General features: G+C 38.4%; 2 protein-coding genes across 5 annotated transcripts; one reads left to right on the top strand and one right to left on the bottom strand.

Annotated features, from left to right (window-relative positions):
- The first annotated feature begins 20 nt into the window (after positions 1-20).
- ANKRD37 (ankyrin repeat domain 37) lies at positions 21-2,842 on the top strand. 2 transcript variants are annotated; one of them, XM_009277366.2, is made up of 5 exons: positions 21-176; positions 507-659; positions 1,450-1,541; positions 2,067-2,296; positions 2,590-2,842. In XM_009277366.2, the coding sequence occupies exons 1-5, from the start codon at positions 150-152 to the stop codon at positions 2,601-2,603; spliced, it is 516 nt and encodes a 171-aa protein (XP_009275641.1). In that variant the 5' UTR covers positions 21-149; the 3' UTR covers positions 2,604-2,842. The 2 variants fall into 2 exon arrangements, with proteins under 2 accessions (XP_009275641.1, XP_019327106.1); XM_019471561.1 differs by having other exon boundaries at positions 2,067-2,288.
- A 223-nt stretch (positions 2,843-3,065) lies between these two features.
- UFSP2 (UFM1 specific peptidase 2) lies at positions 3,066-18,229 on the bottom strand. Of its 3 annotated transcripts, XM_009277367.2 has the most exons (13): positions 18,175-18,229; positions 16,858-16,936; positions 14,816-14,996; positions 14,670-14,736; positions 14,183-14,340; positions 13,171-13,363; positions 11,510-11,656; positions 10,891-11,055; positions 8,961-9,085; positions 6,789-6,865; positions 5,198-5,322; positions 3,505-3,612; positions 3,066-3,360 (listed from the first exon to the last, which is right to left on the bottom strand). In XM_009277367.2, exons 1-12 carry the CDS (start codon positions 18,214-18,216, stop codon positions 3,526-3,528), a joined length of 1,446 nt encoding a protein of 481 aa, XP_009275642.1. In that variant the 5' UTR covers positions 18,217-18,229; the 3' UTR covers positions 3,066-3,360; positions 3,505-3,525. The 3 variants fall into 3 exon arrangements, with proteins under 3 accessions (XP_009275642.1, XP_009275643.1, XP_009275644.1); XM_009277368.1 differs by lacking the exon at positions 3,066-3,360 and having other exon boundaries at positions 3,412-3,612; positions 14,183-14,337; XM_009277369.2 differs by lacking the exons at positions 3,066-3,360; positions 18,175-18,229 and adding an exon at positions 17,682-17,778 and having other exon boundaries at positions 3,412-3,612.
- Positions 18,230-18,604: the final 375 nt, after the last annotated feature.

Below are 18,604 nucleotides of genomic sequence, written 5' to 3' on the forward strand. Positions count from 1 at the left end.
TCCCGGCGGTGGGCGGGGGTTGTAGCCGGCGGTTCCCCTTCTGTTGCAGCTTGCGAGGTGTGGCGGAGAGGGAGGGCTTCTTGCCGCGCCTGGCTGCCTCGGCCACCGCGGAGCCGCGAGAGCCGGGCGTGCTCAGCGAAAGGGAGGCGATGTTGATGCTGGATTGCAGTTCAGAGGTGAGGTTTGGGGAGGGTCGGCCTGTTGTTTCTGCCTTGCCGGGAGCCCAGCTGCGGAACTGCGTGAAGTGTAGTTTGCCTGGAGCTGCCGCTAGATACGCTGGGGTACTGCCGATGTCGATCAGCGTTTCTGGTTGAGAGATTAAAAGCCAAGAAAGTCATGCTCGGATTGCTTTTTTTAAAAAGGGCATTCTCAAGGAACGTAAAGGTCCGATGATTTGCGAGGGGGATGTTTTCTGCTGTGATGCAGCGCTCTTAAGACTTGCCGTGGCTTAGACTGGCAATAACGTTGTGCTTTTTTTCTTTCTTTTGGTACCTTGTTTATTTTAGTCTGGTAGTTTCAGCAGTCTGTTTGAGGCGGGAACCGGTGTGAACGCACCTGCAGATGCCTTTGGCCAGTCTCCAGCTCACTTGGCCGCTTGTGGCGGCGAAGCTTTTTTCCTACTTTGGCAACTGCAGACAGGAGCAAATTTGAACCAACAGGTAAAAACACAGAAGTTTTGTTTCTCCCACTTCTAATCTGGCATGTCAGTAAATCAAATTTATATTATTTACATATTTTTTTAATCTAAGAGAGGTTTTATATACACAGTTGTATTGCATGAGGTATCTGGGGTTGCTTACTTCGGAGTAACTTTATTCTAGCATGAACCAGAAATCCCATCTATATTGCATCAGTGATATCATTTGGTATGTATAATGCAATTTTCACACTTAGAGTGCTGCATGCAGATGTCAAAAGAACTTAATTCTTTTACACAAATGAGTATTCCTTTCTTCTCTGAAATTTTGCCCCTACTTCCAGTAAACATAAGGATTCTTCCTCTAGCTGCAAAGTTTAGTTTGCTTATACCTCTGAGCTGGTAGCAGCAAGCTGTTGGTCACAGCAATCCCTGAATGGTGCTGAAAGATGCCGTTAATCGGTGTACATACATACACATCGGTGCATTCTGTGTAGATGATCTTTTAGAAGGTAAAGGTTAAACAACCGGTGTACAGAGCGCATTCTGTGTAAATGATCTTTTAGAAGGTAAAGGTTAAACAACAAGTATCGCATGGGACAGTATTTCTACTTTGCTGTGATGAATACACTAAACATTCAGTGGCAGTTACCGGGTACGCTTTACTGGCTGTATTCCTTTAATCTCTCTCTCAACTCACAACAGACTGGTATACAGAGCAATGCTCCATAAACAGCCCTGTTGGAGAACGAGATAGCCCCATCCTATTCCCCTTCCTTCAAATGACTGCTATATATAAATTGTGTTTTTAGGATTGCCTTGGAGAAGCCCCGATTCATAAAGCAGCAAAAGTTGGGAGTTTGGAATGTCTTGCTCTCCTTGTTGCTGGTGATGCCAAAATTGAGTAAGTTGAGCTACATTTAGTCATTTCAGTAACAGTGTCAAAGGATACGTGTATTTTACACAGCGCTTTTTCTTGTTCAGAGTGTGCATGCATGTAGTATAGCATGACTCTAGTCCTAAGAGCAGTATTAAAAACTGCCATAAACACCGAAGTAGCATAGACCATATGCTGTTTAGTTCCACGTTAAAGACCTCTACAGTAACTGCTAAAAGAATATTCCGCATCGGAAGTTCTCCTTGTTAGTCTTCCATTCTGACTAATGCTGTGCTCACCTTCCTCTTGCCCTTCTGATACACTGAGCCAGTCACCGTCTGATGACAAGTTTATTTTAAAATAATTATTGCTTGTTGCATTTAATACCAGCCCTCTGTATGAGTAGAGCCCCACGCTATCCTTGACAAGCCTCCTTCTGTACTTATTTTTATACCTCTGTCTGAAATTACCACTTAATTAATCTTGATCAGTGCTTGCTCATAATATATGTTCCAATTTAATTGAATGGTTATTGTTAATTCTGTGTTTCAGCTTGTGCAACAACAGCGGACAGACAGCAGCAGACCTCGCACTGGCTTACGGCTTTCTGGAATGTGCCAAGTTCCTCACAACAATTCAGCACACTCAGACAATGAAACTGAGAGGACAGTCTGGGTACTCACTAAGTGACAAACGTGGCTTGCTGAGAGAGGATCCAGCTGCACAGAAACAAGAAAGTGAAACCAGCAGATCCATAAGCAGGAAGAGGAGAAGGTCAGATGGTGTGTAATACTGTTGGTTTACTACAATTCAGAATATATATATTTTTTTAATGCTTTTAGCATTTAAGTAAATAAATTTGGTGTTAGATACATAGCAGTTGGATTTAGAAGCCTGCTAGTAAGGATCAACTTGCACAAGTATTTAAGGTTATGGTCTTATCAAAAATGAATAGTGCATGGGGAATGCCACTGAAAAGGCTACTTTAACATGGGGGGGAAAAAAAAAAAAGAAATCATAGGTACTTTTACTGATGGAGTAACTACAGACTTATTCTTGTTTGTCCATATGACAGATCTTGTCTCCTAGCTGACAAAAGCAACAGCTTGTAATCCCAAAATGAAATCAAGGGGAATCCGAAGTCTGAAGAAACGTGACTGGACTATGCACGGAGCAGCCAGATGTGTACGCTGGTACATTGTCTCCTTCTGAGAAGGAGAAAAGCTCGTTTATTTTTACTTCTTACAGAAGACTGGTGTGGTTTATTGGTTTTTTTTTTCCCCCTAGCATAGTTGTATTCATACAGCTATAAATAAATGAGCATATAACAATTCTCTCACATTTTTTTCTGTGCAAATATGAGAACAAAGTTCATAAAATTCAGTACATACAGCCATTTTTCTCCCACTCCTCTTCTAAAATGCTGTTATCAACAGTACCAGCAGCAAACGATGCCTCTGAACAGATTCATAGTGCACAAGACAGCTGGCTATATGGACCCTGAAAGGTAGAGGACAGTTCATCTTTTTGGCAAGAAAGAATTCCATAAAATAAAAGGATCGGGCATTTAATCTGTGAAGATTTTAGCATAACAAAAAGTGCTATATAAACATAAAGTTATCCTAGCCAAAAGAAGAGAAATATTAGTTACCTAATAAATGTATTTGTAAGAAATACAGTTCACAGAAGATAACTTATTTTTAGAGGTTCGTTTAAAAAAAAATTTCTTAATTTAAGTTACTCAAGGAAAATTTCTATTTCAACTGGGTTTTGACTGACTTAAAGCATTATTCTGATCAATAACAAGACAGTTATATCTAGATCCGCTAGTATTCTGGCTTAGCATGTTCCAGCATAAGAGTGGCATTTAAATAATTTTTGAAGTTACTCAAACATTTCTATTTCAACTGGGTTTTGACTGACTTAAAGCATTATTCTGATCAATAACAAGACAGTTATATCTAGATCCGCTAATATTCTGGCTTAGCATGTTCCAGCGTAAGAGTGGCATTTAAATAATTTTTGGTCGCTGAGGTAGGCACAGATTATAATAGGCGTCCTTGCTCCAAAACTCCGGGCCCTTCCATCCACACCAGCCCTGTCCAAGAAAAAGCAAGATAGCGTTTAAATCTACTACGAATCCTGTTTTTCCTATCTACTACTATTGGATCTATTTTATTTTACTAATTTTAATCTAAGCTGTATGAATTCTTTTCAAATATCTATAGAATGCAACGACACACAATTTTCAGAAAGGTCTCTACATGCCTGGAAACACACTAACAGAAAACACTTCACTGAGTCTCTCTCCCCCCCTTCCTTAGTTCCTAAAAAGTAGCATCTCCCCCCCCTTCCCACTACCTTCTGCTGCTACAGAGACCAACATTATTCTGAAACTATCATTCTCACTGTTTCCATTTCTCTTGTCTTGAATCCTTGCCTTCTTTGGTAATAGTTGGTATTTCAGAGCCAAACAGCTCTTAATACCAGAAGGTGTGCTGTCGATCATGATTTAGCAGAAAAACAGCCTAACAAAGCTCTTAAGTTTGCAGAGTACCGCGTAATTATATGAGGTGTGTTTGAAGAAAAGAGCTACAAACTTACAGTCCACCTCAGTTCCTCCCCTCCCCTGCCACTTCTGATGAGGAAAGGGGGTTCTGCATGTATTTTATCCTCCTGGACCATTCCTGAACACTTTGTGGCTGTAACAGCCTTTGGTTCTACACGTTCGTTGGAAATTGTTTCTTTCTGTATTCATTTCAAGCTTTGATCATTATGGGGAGAGCAAAATGTTTCTTCAACAGTTTTTCTAGTTGGGCCCAACCCAGGGGTATTAAATAAAGATATGAGATAAAAGTTGCTACTTGCAACTTAATACAAAGAACAGAAAATAAGTTGATTACTTAACCTCTATAGGATGATTTAGCCACTTCACAGGTTAAGTTTCTGACACTACGTTTACTGTTTTGTAAGGTGCCATGTCATTCCTTTTAGTAGCTTTAAATACGGAAATAACATTACATACCCTTTATTTGATTACTTAACACCTATAGGATGATTTAGCCACTTCACAGGTTAAGTTTCTGACACTACGTTTACTGTTTTGTAAGGTGCCATGTCATTCCTTTTAGTAGCTTTAAATACGGAAATAACATTACATACCCTTTAGTTCTTTAGAGTTTTCCCAGATTTTCCAAAACAGCTCAGTACCTGCCCTTTAAACTTAGTTCAAGGCCTGATTTGAGAATGCCTAGTGTTGGATTTATTTAAAAAAGTTTTTTAAATTTTAAATAAATGGTTATCTTTTCTGCTTCAGTAACATCGTTTAACAGATTTTTCTGTTCCATTCAAAATACCACACGTGTTTATTGTACATACTACTGGGTAAAAGGGGAGATGGTTTAATTCAGAGACAGTAAAGAACATTTCTTTGTACTTTAATACCTTTACATCTATTGGGTCAGCAACTACGTATCTTCTCCAAAGACACTGTTTCAGAAACTAACAATAAGTAGCGTATATGCAGGATAACCCGGATCAGGACTTCCTCCATGAGGAATGGAGAAGCCATGGAAAGGCCAATTTATATTTGGCTGTACTTTATTTGTTTAATGCCAAAATATATGTATATACATACATAAGTGTGTGTGTACATATACGTGTGCATATGCATCAAGCCTCACCTTTTCCAAAATAACATGCAGATCTTCTCCTCCAGTGTAATGTGGGTCTAGAATCAAATATTTTATGTGCCCTGTAATCTCATTCCAAGCCACTCCTAATATCGTGTGAGCCAAAACACCTCCACCTAAAATAGGAGGAACACAAATTGCTAAAAATTTTTCACTGAGATTGGCTAAATGTGCAAGCCTAAAATAAAAGTACATCACTTTCTATTAACAGATTAGCTTGGTTATCAAAATGATTCTAAAGCTGTCCTACATAAGATTCTTCATATTATTAAATGACATATCTTTACTACAACTAGGGAAGGTTACTTATTTTTACTTTACTTACTACAACTAGAGAATTTACTTTCCAATTTCTTCCATGTCAGCAAGGCGGGTTAAATCCTCAGCACTTCCACCAGATGAAGTCAAGAACACTTCAAACATCTGTTTTGCTCACTTTTTCTTTAAAGAAACTTAACTGTAGAAAAGGAATCTGGAAAACTTGCCGGTTGTAAAAGGACTAAAATTAGAACAGAAATCAGAATTTCTGGATAAGGGTTATCTGTTGTTTTCTACTAAGTTCCATCAACGGATATTAGGGGCAGAGCAGTAATTTCTGACTCCCCTTTCTCTAGCCTGCAAACAGGGAAAGGGGATATTTTGATGAGCTGGCCACAGGTTGACTCTTGCATGTTTCTTTCAGATAGCATGAGGAGTTTGTGTCCTTGGGATACTGCAGTAATGACTCCATGCAACAGATAGGAATTGCAAAAATTCCAAAAGAACTCCAGCAAAAAAACCCCAAAACCAAACCCAAAACCCATGCAAAAAAGCGAACCTCGCCCCCCCCACCCACAACATTAAACCAATCCACAGGGAAGGACAAGTTACAGACTGAAAGATTTTTCAATATAGGATTCTAAATTCTTGAAATTCAGACAAAAAGGCTGCTGAAAGGACAAGAATATTTCATATCAAAATCTGGACTTCTGGCACCTCTAATTTGAGAAATTAACACTATCTTTATGGAGTGCCAAATACGGATTGCAAAAATTGCTAAAATTAAGATTTTAAAGCAGAAATGATATTTTCTATATTCTTCATTTTCTAAACGACAGCTCTCTTGGAAACAGCTCAATTAAAGTTACGGCATTCTTACGAATGGCAGTTCTTATGTTACCAACATTTTAGATTATTAAAACTAGTCTTAAAAAGAATTTGGATAATACCCGTCCCTTCAAAGCCAGATAAACACTACTCTTCTGCGATGGGAAGTTTTGGGGAACTGTATGTATGAACGTCTGCTCCTCTAGAGAGCAGAAGTCAGCTCTCAAGTTCTGACTTTTAACAGCAATTTTTAAGAACACCATTAGGATTGACTTTAGGTTTAATGCTGAGCTTCGGAGAAATACTGAGTGAAAAGATACCAGCCAGACTAAACTGTATCGTTTTCCAGGCTCCCTTGGGAAAAGCATGATTTTTAATTCATCTAGAGTTTTGATTAACTCTTGTACAGTAAACTGAATGAGTTCTAACTGAAACAAAATTTAGCATAGGGAAGCCACGCACTTTCATTGGCATTCTTCGATACTCGAGCACTTACCAATCATAACTGGAGTTCCTTCAGTCTTGAAATGATTAGCAAGCTCTCTTCCCTGCAATGCTAGTTCAGAACCCTGGCTAGGTAAGAAAAACAACAAATTTGTCATCCTCACTATGCTTAATTCTCTAACCATCCATTATACTTGTTAACTGCATAGGTAACCGATTAGAAAGTGGCTTAGAGTTTTTCTGTGTAAACATCCTGGGACAATCTGAGAAAAAAAGTGTTTTTAATGCAACTTACAGATTCTGGTTGGACCAATGGATCTACTGTAAGCCCAGTTGCCACTGGAGCACCTGGAGTCACCCAGCTCCTATAAAGCATCTGCTGCTTGTCTCCCACAGTGGGGACAGCTGGTAAACCCCAATGGTGCTCTCTAAGTGGCTGAAAACCAGACTGGCTACATCTGTCAGCAAGGGGGGGTCTGAAGTAACAGAACTTCATCAGAAACACAACAAAAATAAGGTGTTGATAAAGGTGTTTATAATGATGTCTCTTAAGATAGGTTTCCACTGTAATTGCACAAGCAATTGCAGTACTCATACCCAAGCTGGCTTTAAAAAGAATCAAGTCTCAAGTAAGATTAGTAATCTGTTCAAAGCAACACTGAACTTGGCTTTGTTATAACCTCCCTGCTTCCCTTTTCAACTATGGGGACCAGCCACAGACAAAAGAAGTCTATATGGAAGAGAAAGGCACACACACAATACATGCACCGACTCCAGGATTTGGAGCTGAAGACATATGTCTGACGGAGACTCATATTCCCCTCAGAAGACTGACAGTACTCCCAAAAGCGGTGACAGAAGCTAGGCAAGGAAATTGATACAGACACTAAAAACATCTTGTCTTTTTATTTCTTCATGTAGCGGTTAACCTTTTGAAAAGTCAGAAGAAAGCCTGCGTGCCTGCTTCTCAAGTTCCTGGAGAGATGGATTAAATGCAGACAGAATACAAAACTGGAACTCTGGGAAATGGTACATTTAAAATAATGGATTCAGTACTAGTGTTGCTGGTGCAGCTGTGGAAGTCTTATTTCCATAAAGAGTTAGAGGTGCTAGCTGCAAATAAGCCCAAGACAAAAATGCTATCCACTGCCAGTGACCAGCTGAAAAAGATGCATGACACCACTTCTCAGCACGGTAGTGATGTTGGCTTTTCATGATCCTGAAAAACATTGGTGCTCCCTTGCAGCAGCACTATGAGCAATTCTACCCAGTTCACAAAGGAATCTATTCTATATTCTTATGTGCAGGAATAAAAACCTTCATACTGGCAGGGCCTGTCACAGCTGCTATAAATAGCAGGTGGATCATCTGCAAATATAAGCTCTGGAACAAAAAAGATTAAAATTGGCTGTATAAAGCTTTACAAAATATTGAAGAACTGAACTATCTTCCTACCGTTAAGAATCACCATCACATGGTGTACAGTAGAATTTACTCTAAATAAACATAACTCGCGAGTAGTATTTTGTTTGACTAGAATTTTCATAATAGTAGTTTCAAGTTAGTATATATTCCTTATTTCGTGACTGTATTTATGACAAGATGTTCAGAGATTTGTTAGTCTGCTTAGTGCTGCCTAAATGATAAAAAACCCAGTAATTTTACTTCTGATAAATGCTGAACATTATTCTTTTTCTCCCAAATGTACTTGTAGGGTGGTTTATTGTGTATGAGAGCGTCAGATTGCCAGAATAGAAACAAATCCCTTGTTTTATCTGTCACACAAACCCAGAAAAGAGAACACTATTTCCAGGCTGCTCAACAATTTGCCTCAATCCTGAACTGACGGGTTAGCTCTGTGGATGAAGTAATAATTTACTGTCAGTGTGCATTCAGTTCATTATGACCGCCAGACTGTGTGCCCGCTTCAAAAATTATGTTTGTGGTGCAAAGGAACAGGCTGAATTCCACATCAGTTTGCATATCATTAAGCAATTTATAGCAACTGCAAACTGAAACCCCAAGCCCACAAGAAATTTAGCAACACCTTAATTTGTAAGCACTTAGCACAACTGAAGGCAGGAATACAGGGTTCATGAACAAGGAACCCTTAAAAGATTTATTCTCTCTTTTATTATCCCATGTATTGTAAGGGTAATTTGCATTTTAAGGCATTCAGTCTTTTTAATAATTACTGAGCTATTAAACAGGTATTGATTCTTACCTGACAAATAATATTTTTGATGTTATTCCAAAAAGCTGATTTAAAACAAGCTGTACCTCAATCGAGCCAATCCATTGCCGTGACCCAACAAATGCCGCAGGCTTGTCTCCAGCATCGACCAGTGCCTTTGCAACATCATGATGAAGAAAAACAAATGTCAACAACATACAGTAGGCAATTCCACCACTTTTTGTGAACAAAGTTGGTTTTTATATATATATATACACACACACACATACATATGAACGTGTTTTGAACCTAGCTGGTCAAAAGCAGACAAATGGATGGTGAATTCATTCACTGTGGTTCTGTTTTGGAAATGTGACCTGAACGCTATTACAGAACAGTGCCTATAAGCACAGAATATAACCCCAGCTCCGCAGGCAGACTCCAAGCCGGGACACTGAGCACTGAGCTGTCTAATAATGGAGTGCATCATTTGTACTGCAGAAACCAGTTCACAGACTGAAGTACCTGGATTCCCATTCAAAGCGTCTCAGAAAAGGATCCATAAAATAGTGCCCTGAGGAAGAGGCCACCGAAGGTTGTGGTTTATTTTAAACTATTCTCCATTCTAAGGTTATGTTACATGCAGCGCAGACAAATGGATGGTGAATTCATTCACTGTGGTTCTGTTTTGGAAATGTGACCTGAACGCTATTACAGAACAGTGCCTATAAGCACAGAATATAACCCCAGCTCCGCAGGCAGACTCCAAGCCGGGACACTGAGCACTGAGCTGTCTAATAATGGAGTGCATCATTTGTACTGCAGAAACCAGTTCACAGACTGAAGTACCTGGATTCCCATTCAAAGCGTCTCAGAAAAGGATCCATAAAATAGTGCCCTGAGGAAGAGGCCACCGAAGGTTGTGGTTTATTTTAAACTATTCTCCATTCTAAGGTTATGTTACATGCAGCACTTATGAGGGGCCTTTTCCGCTCAGGATACAAAGCCCACAAAGTCTCCTGAAGGCTACTGCCCTCTTCTAGATTCTAAAAATACTACAGGAGTGCATGGACTTCAGTTGCTTTTAGGTTTAGGTGTGGACCGAAAAATGTTCAGGAAATGCAGTTTTAACTTTAGTGCTCACATCCCTGTTAAGTATGATGAAAGTAGTTTTATGGACTGAATCAAACTTTGCTAAAAACGTTCAATAAATAAATAAATGTAAACGCAAAGAACTATTTTTAGAACACTGAAGATAATTGCAGTATTTCTTGCTAGGCATACAATATTAGCTACCCAAGCCTACAGTTTTCTTCAGTGTGTTAACAGAAACGAACATATTCGGGTACACATTCGAATTCACAACAGAAAAAGAAGTGAAGTAGAGTTCAAAAAACTGGAAAAGCCCACTACTCTCAAAGGCCAAGCTGCAAAAGAAAGCAGTAAATCAATGCATAGCATCTGGGGACTAATCCAGCTGTCACTGAAGACAAAAGTCAGTTTTAAAACTGATTTTAAATATGACACATTGGCTTCTTTGTTTTCTTTCATTTGGCAAAACCAGTGAAAATGTCTTAATCTGAGTTTCTAATAGAACGTTAATCCAAGGAAATACTTAGAAGACTATTTTAATGAGTCTTATTTGTTTGTTTTCTTTCATTTGGCAAAAACAGTGAAAAGGTCATAATCTGAGTTTCTAATAGAACGTTAATCCAAGGAAATACTTAGAAGACTATTTTAATGAGTCTTATTTGTACAGATAATGTCAAACACTGATAAACATTTGGAGACAGATCTCCTCTAATAAAGCTTGTTAAAAATAGTAATTCAGAACTACTATAGTTCAATTTAAGAGATAAATTAAAAATATCACACAAATCTGAAGTCTAAAATATATGAATTTGGTATTTTAAAAATAATCTATACAAACTTTTCTAGACAAATATGCATAAAATAATTAATCTGCCTAAATGTTCTGTACCTGTTGAATTTCCTTGTGTGTTGGTATAGGCGTATCAATGTAACCTTGGTGCTTGAACCAAGAACAGATTGTCTGCAAAGACCGATAGGCACAGCCCCAACCACTGTCATCAAACCGATCCTGCATATAGTGGTGATAACTGTATACACCATGTACTAAATAAACCTGCAGAGAAAGAGATAATACAAATGAATCTGATCACACTTGCATCAATTTTCAGAGAAGTCATATGACTTGTCACTGACACTGTAAAAGCTTTCAGCTGGGGACTGCAAATCTTTGGAAGAACTGAAGGGTTGTTATTCACACATGATTACTCCTCCTTTTTTTGTCTCCTAAACATCTCCATTCATAGTTTTAGTTTCTTGCTGGGTTCTGAGAAACTTCCAAAACACATGCTAAAAATGGGTACATCCTTTTCCAAGAAAATGCAATTTCTTTGGGACAAATATAGCTAAAGCAATGCCATTTTGGGCAGAGAAGCCCTTTTGCTTAAAAGGCCAAGTCAGTTACTTCACTTTCTTGTGTATACAATATTGACTATCTAAATTACTTCTTTTAACAGCAAGTCTCAAGTAAAATTGAAAGTATTCTTACAAATGTTTCAGTTTAAACTTACCATACCAGACTCCGTACCAGGTGAATTAAGATGTAAATGTGGATTTCTGAGATACCCATCTTTATATGGTTCATCTGGAAAATGGTAAGCATTCGCTCTCTTGAAATATGGTCTGTCACAAGGCAGATTGAATAACCCGTGCAATTCCTACATGCAAGTTAGAATAAAAATAAAGAGCACAATTCAAATTTTAAATTAAAAGAAAAATCACATTGTAAGTAACAATAAAGACAAACAATTTTAACAGCATAGTTTAGCAAATTAATATATTAAAATCTGCTTAATTAAATATTCAGCATGTACGTTTACTACTAGATCTCACCTCTCAAAGGAATTGAGAGGCTTACCTCCTATCTAAAGAGCCTACTATTTTATGGAGTCCTGTTACATAGTGCCTGCCGCTGGAGCCCCACTGAAGATATCACGAGTGACAGGTGTCTTATTAAAGTATGACAAAATACACCATAATAGAAAAGGATTACAGTTTTATCTATGTAGTAGTATAGATACACGCACTCTGAATTATAATCTTAACTGATATTGAAGACAAATACCACGTACTGAGACAAAGTAAAGATACTGAACTTATGGTTTAAGCAGATTCAGTCTATTTTTAAATCTCAAGCACTGTTTACAACACAGCAGCCACATTTAAAGACAGTATGCATCTTTATTTCACAGAGCTTAAGAGTGAAAGGAATGATGAGATCATCTAGGATAACGTGTGTAACACAGGTAATACATTTTATGCAGATGACCCAATACTGAACCCCACTACATTAACTACAGTAACGCTTAGCAATCAGCGGATAAAAGCGAACAGAAGACAGAGAGCAGGAAAGACTTAATGTGCCATAAATGCCCGAGGCCTCTGCAAATGCAAGGAATAGATGAGTCTTTATACACCTAGCAATGCTTCACACGGAAGAAGAAAATGAAAAATCCCCATGGCTTCTACACCTCTAAGGCAGCAGCAGATTCTTTCCCCACAGTCAGTATGTGTAACTGTGTGGCCTGAACTGGTATCCGCCAGGTACACATCTCATTCTGAAAGGACTGCCACATCAGAACATTTTTCCGCCTCATCCACATTCCTTTTTCTAGATGTGCCAATCCAGAAGGTAAAAAAGAAACACACACAAGCTAGCTTAAGGCTGTTCAGCTGTGAGCCACAAAAAGCAGCTCCCCCAAACAAACAAACAAAACAACCCAACACCGCACAATCCCAAGAAAGAAACCAAAACAAACAAACAAAAAAACCCCAACCCTAACACTTTCAGGACACGTGTTGAAGCCTGAAAGTAATAAACACACTACAAGTAATCTGATATTCTACCATGCAAGTGGAGAAAAGTCAAAGAATCCAGTACCAGAAGTATAATTTAGATAAAACCTATCTCAAACAAATCCTATGTAGTTTCAAAGTTTGTATTGTTCCCTTACAAAAATGAGATCTGACACATTTTATAAAATAACTTCTCATAAATCAGGCTTCCACATTCAGTATACTGCTTCAGTTATAATAAAAATAAATTAAAAAAATAGCAGTATCTGTTGGTATTTATTCTACATTGGCTAAATGAAAAGCTTTACCTCTGCTTCAGTTACAATAATATTAAAAAAAACCAAACCCAGTTTCTGTTAGTATTTGTTGGCTTTACCTTTCTGTAACTTTCCAGTTGATCATCCGAAATACCTGTAGGATACGAGATTGTTACAAGGTGATCTTTTCCTGGTAACATGAAATGAAATTGTTCTGGTACCACAATTGATGTTCCCTTCATATATTTCATGATACATCTTTCCATGTCAGTTAATTGCCTGTGAATTGCTTTCACTAGGAGATTTTGTACCCTGCAAAGTATAAGGGAGAATATTCAAGAAGTAGAACAGTGATGGCGGATCATTTTCTCTCATAGCTCTGATAGTTATACATTACTTATATGCATATTTGCACCTGGTCTGATGAACTTACTACTTCCATGCTTCCGCTCCCACAAAGACAGAACCTCACCGTGCTTTACTCAAAGCATGCCTGCACACAGAAACTACTCCCTAGTGATCCACCCCTCCAAAGTGCAGGTACCCTGGTCTCGTATCAGAAACACGACCAGAAACACAAGCGTTTGCTGAAATAAAAGTTACATATATGACTATATGGGGTTTTTTTTGCATTTTATCCACCCCACCCCATTTAACACCCTTCAGAGTCAAATCATATGTAAAAAGTGCAAAGAAAAAATACAGAGGAAGACTCTAATGTTTTCCAACTTCACCTACCCAGCTACAGCCCCTAACATAGTACTGAGATTACAAAGACTCATCAAATGCACTCCCAACTCTCACTCTTTTATACACACTCACGCACTTACAAGAATCTTTAGAACATTTTCCTGACTTTCTCAATTCCTTGCTAAGCAACGGTTACGAGTTATCAAATCTATCAGACATTGATAAACTGAATTTTTTGTAGATAGCAAAAAGACTGTCTCAAGACTATTAAAGCTAACAACTGTCTATAGAAGCTTTAATTATTTATACAGTTAAAATTCCAGTACAAAAATACTATATGCTACTTCATTAAACTGATTAATGATATGATAGCTTTACTTCATTATTTCAAGACAAAGCAGAAATGAAGCTGAAAAAGTACAAGTTCAGGATAACACTTACTTTCCCCATGTTTCTTCTGGAGAAACAGATACAACAATATCAACTGGTAACGTCATATTAACGTAGTGGTGTTCCTTATTTTCCCTTTCAATGACTGGAGCCAAAGCAGCTAATGAAGATGTCATTTCCAACATGAGGTCTATATTGACTATCTGCTGCTGCAGAGAATAAAAGACACCAATAGTACCTCTCCAACAACACATGCACCAAGAAGGCAAAAGTAAGATTGTAGATATTTGGTATCAAACTCAGTAATGAAATAACTGGGTTAAAAAAAAAAAGCTAGTAATGTTTAAGGCAAACTCCTACGTGCCGATCTACTGTAGATGGATCTCTGCATTCATGCTGAGTCTCAATGACTTTAAAAGGATTCTTTTAAGTCACGTCAATGTCTATTTGTGTACAGAAAAGCCTACGGAGGGCAGGTTTAAAAATGTTTAAATGATAGGTTGTCTGATATAATCTATTAGTGTGGCGAGACACTTACCGTATCTTGTAACTTTTTATCCTTTTTTTTGCCAAGCTTTCGTTTGGTCTCATCATCTTGATCAAATCTGAAGTATCAACAGAATTAAATTTCTATAATATGAAATTAATCTATTAAAAAAATTATATATTTTTAAATATACTCACTGTATGAATCGTCTTATCTCCTTACAAGCAGAATCATCAGTCAGCTCTGGAACAGTGTTCATACCATTGTTAGGCCACACATAGACTGAACTGTGGCAAATTCTTAATACAAGAACATCTGAGGACAGTTTGTTTGCAAAATAACTGAAAACATATCCTAATGCCTTTTTTGTTGATGCCTCTGAAACACAATAAGGATACAATTAGCCTAGAAAATTCCCTCACTTTTGTTATAGCTGCTGGGCATACATTTTTAAAAAAGATATGTTTTGACTTGGAGTAAAAACATAAGTGCTGTTATGATCAGAAAAATGGCTATGTAAACAAGAACTGAGATAAGATTTCACTTAGCAGGTCTGTTTCAAACAAACATTCACACTCATACGTGCCTGAACAGAAGTGTACTGTTTCTCTCAGATGCTGTCAAATATGAAGAGCTGAATGAATTACAGAAGAATAACCTACACCGTAGTCGATTCTCACATCAATAACTCTTAACCAAGCCTACAGTTACAAACTTCTACACATGGTTATATTTAGTCTTTGGAGTAAATACTGGAAAGGTTCCATCTGAGTCACGTGTTTCTGACTTCATATCATTATCCAGAAATACAAACCAAAAACATCCTAAATTTTTGGAAAAGCAGGGCCTACACTCCAGCTGCAGACCAAATTTTGGCCAACGTACACCTGTAACTGTAAGCCACACCCTGGTCAGCCTGAATCTTTATTACTGGTATAGACATCTGTCTTTCAGAGCTTGACTTGACTTTTTAAGTTTCACCTACTCCTTACAACCTGAACCAATACTGGATATGACGGTGCAACTTTTGCACATTACCAGCATTGTTTTCCTCGCTGAGGAGATTAACAACCATTACTTAGAATGCAACAAGCTATACAAAGCCTAACAAGCTATCAAAGACTACGCTGAATTTTATTTCTTTAACACATTAACTTAGATTTGGCCACTATTAGTTGACTTTTGCACTAGAAGTCCATAAAGACTACAGTATTAGAAAAATCGAACAAACCCCAACATATTTAGCTAAATCTCCTCCAAAAGAAAAACCTCACTGCCTTCAAAGGAGTGGTGTGCCATATTCACATACTAATTATTTCTCTGTAGAATATTATGCTGCACTTGGACAATCTCAGTATCACTCTGCTTCGCCGTGGTTAAAATTCACTACACTGTAAACCAAGTCAAATAAATAGCCTTCCTCCGAGGATGCAATTCACAAAAAGTCGCTATGCGTTAGGCCAACCTATTCAATACTTTTGTTCCACGTCATGAACTGAAATGAGCCAAAGTTCCTTTTCAAGGTTCACTAGCACTGAATTCAAAGTTTCTAGTAAAGACATGTCCTTTTAAAATGCAGAATTAGCTACAGCTGAGCTAAAGACACCCTCCTTCCGCACTCCACCCTGCGATAGCTCAATGGCCACTGAGAGCCTTGAGTAGACTTTCTGAAGTGAATTTCACATTATTGTAAGAACGCGGGACTAGAGGAGCCTCTCAACACCATATGGTCTAGTCCCTTGTTATCACATGGAATTGCAGTAGCCAATCCCGCCTAAATTCAGTAGAGTAACTAGTTAGCTTGTTCATCTTCTCTATTGCTCTAGAAAGCTCAGACCACAATCTCAAAACTGTATTATTAATATAATCCTGTTATAACCAAATTCATTGTCATTAAGTTATTCTCTGTTTGCTTAGAATTTCAGGGTCAACTTTGGGATCAACCTGAAAAGTGATCCCAATACCATATCCATAAGCAGGAAAAATATGTAAATAAAATGACCTAAAGATGGCAATTTAAACTTTACTTCAAATTAAAATAAAAAATATACAGTGGAAAAAGACTGTCAGAAAATTAACGGAGATAGAGAATAACATTTTTTTGACATAATCTTTAGGGGTTTGGGAAGAAGCACTTAACGTGGTGAAATGCCATGAAAATAAACATCATAGCTAGTTAATTAACATTTATATAAATAACCTTTTATTAAGAAATCTATTACAGTCTTACTAGACACACCATCAGTAGTTGCTAGCTGAAATGCAAGATCCAAGCCTCCTCTTATTCTAAAGAGTATGTCCATAGCTTCTAGAATTACCTAAGGACAAAAAAGAAGCAATGAAAATGAACAGTTGTTTCAACATGCTTTCTCTCAAGTTACAATTGACTGTTATTATGCCACAGTGTGGGAGCACACCGGTAATTACTGCAGCTGCTCGGGGTACAAGAGGCCAGTGAATAAACAGGGAACTGAGCAGCACAGCAGCACATAGTTGCCGGAGCCAGTACCTCAATTACATGGGTGCTGCTACAAACACAGTCCTTAAAACACATTTCCTACCTAAACATGAAAGTCTTAATTCTACACTTTTACCATTTAGAAATATTTTGGGTAAAACGTCATTGTTTCTCATTGTTTCAATCCAAACATCATGTTTCCCATCTTATGGGTCTTCTTCCAGTTCAAGTAAACCAAGAACTGCTCTGAGCGTTAGAGCAGAAAGGTAATTAAGCACATCTGTAAGCGTGCGTTCACCCTGGTTAGGAAATCACAGCTTCAGGGAAAGAAAAAAAAAACCACGGGGACACACACACACACACACAAAAAAAACCCCTCTAGAACCCAGGCTGAGTTTCACTTTTGACAGAGGAGCTGCTTATGCTAGCACAGAGACGACCCAGTTGTTTCTTTCCCCTTCCGAAGTCCCTGCTCTGTGTCCCCAAAACTGCTCATTGCAGACGTTTTAACATGAACTTCAGAGAACTCATCCAGATGGAAAACCACCCTTTTATTGAGAGAAGGTTTTTTCAGCCAGATCAATTCCCAGGCAAGTTCAACATACTGCTACAAAAACAGTTGTGCCAGTACACAGAGGAACAAAAGGAAACAGTGCAGAAGAGCGTGGGTATTGCTCAATCCAACAGTCCACAAAAAGAAATGCTTCACAGCCTTAAGTGCTCTAAAAAAACCACCAAACACCTGTAAGAATAATTACACTGAGACCCTTCGGAAAGACTCATCACATAACTGTTTGCTTACAAAGTATGGGAAACTTCCAGCTGCAATGCTATCATTATTAATGAAATAAAAGAATTGAAACATAGGACTAATTTTCTTTCCATTAAAAGTATTCTAAGCAGAGATATATAAAAAGATATGCATGCCTGAAAATATAAGCATCTACACTTTTAGCTTTGGGCAAAGGATTTTCAGGTTTCCGTGATTCTGGAGTGCCAAAGTTTACTCCAAGAAACAAAAAAGGCAAGATTGCAGTGTCTAACATCTTGGTTTCTGAAGCATAACCCTGAACTATTCTGGATAACACAGTTATCTACATTAAAAAGGTCTTGGACCGTGGGATCCACAAGTGCCAGCATGTGAAAAAAAGTTTGCCTGGGTTGATGTGAAAGATATTTTTTATTTGAATTATTACAACGCAAGAATAAGGTTTACAAATGAAAAGCAGAGCTCTGCGAAAAGAGTAAGAGGGGATTTAGCCTTTTGATAGCGGCTCATCGTGGATGATGATGTTTTCCGACAAATCCCTGGCAGAAGCCACGCAGGCTGAGACCCCCAAGGGCGACAGGGAAAGGCTGCTGCGAGGGGCGGATGAAGGGGGCAGCTCGGGAGGCGCCACTGCCCCGCCTGACACAACCTGGGCCCTGCAGAAGAAAGGGCCTCGCACCCTGAGCTGCCCAAGGGGCCTCGACACCTGCCCCCGAGGCGCCAAGGGGGGCTGGAGGCCCAAACGCCGCCGCGGAGCAC

The sequence above is a fragment of the Aptenodytes forsteri genome, unplaced genomic scaffold (genome assembly GCF_000699145.1).
Source record: "Aptenodytes forsteri isolate BGI_AS27 unplaced genomic scaffold, ASM69914v1 Scaffold65, whole genome shotgun sequence".
NCBI lineage: Eukaryota > Metazoa > Chordata > Aves > Sphenisciformes > Spheniscidae > Aptenodytes > Aptenodytes forsteri.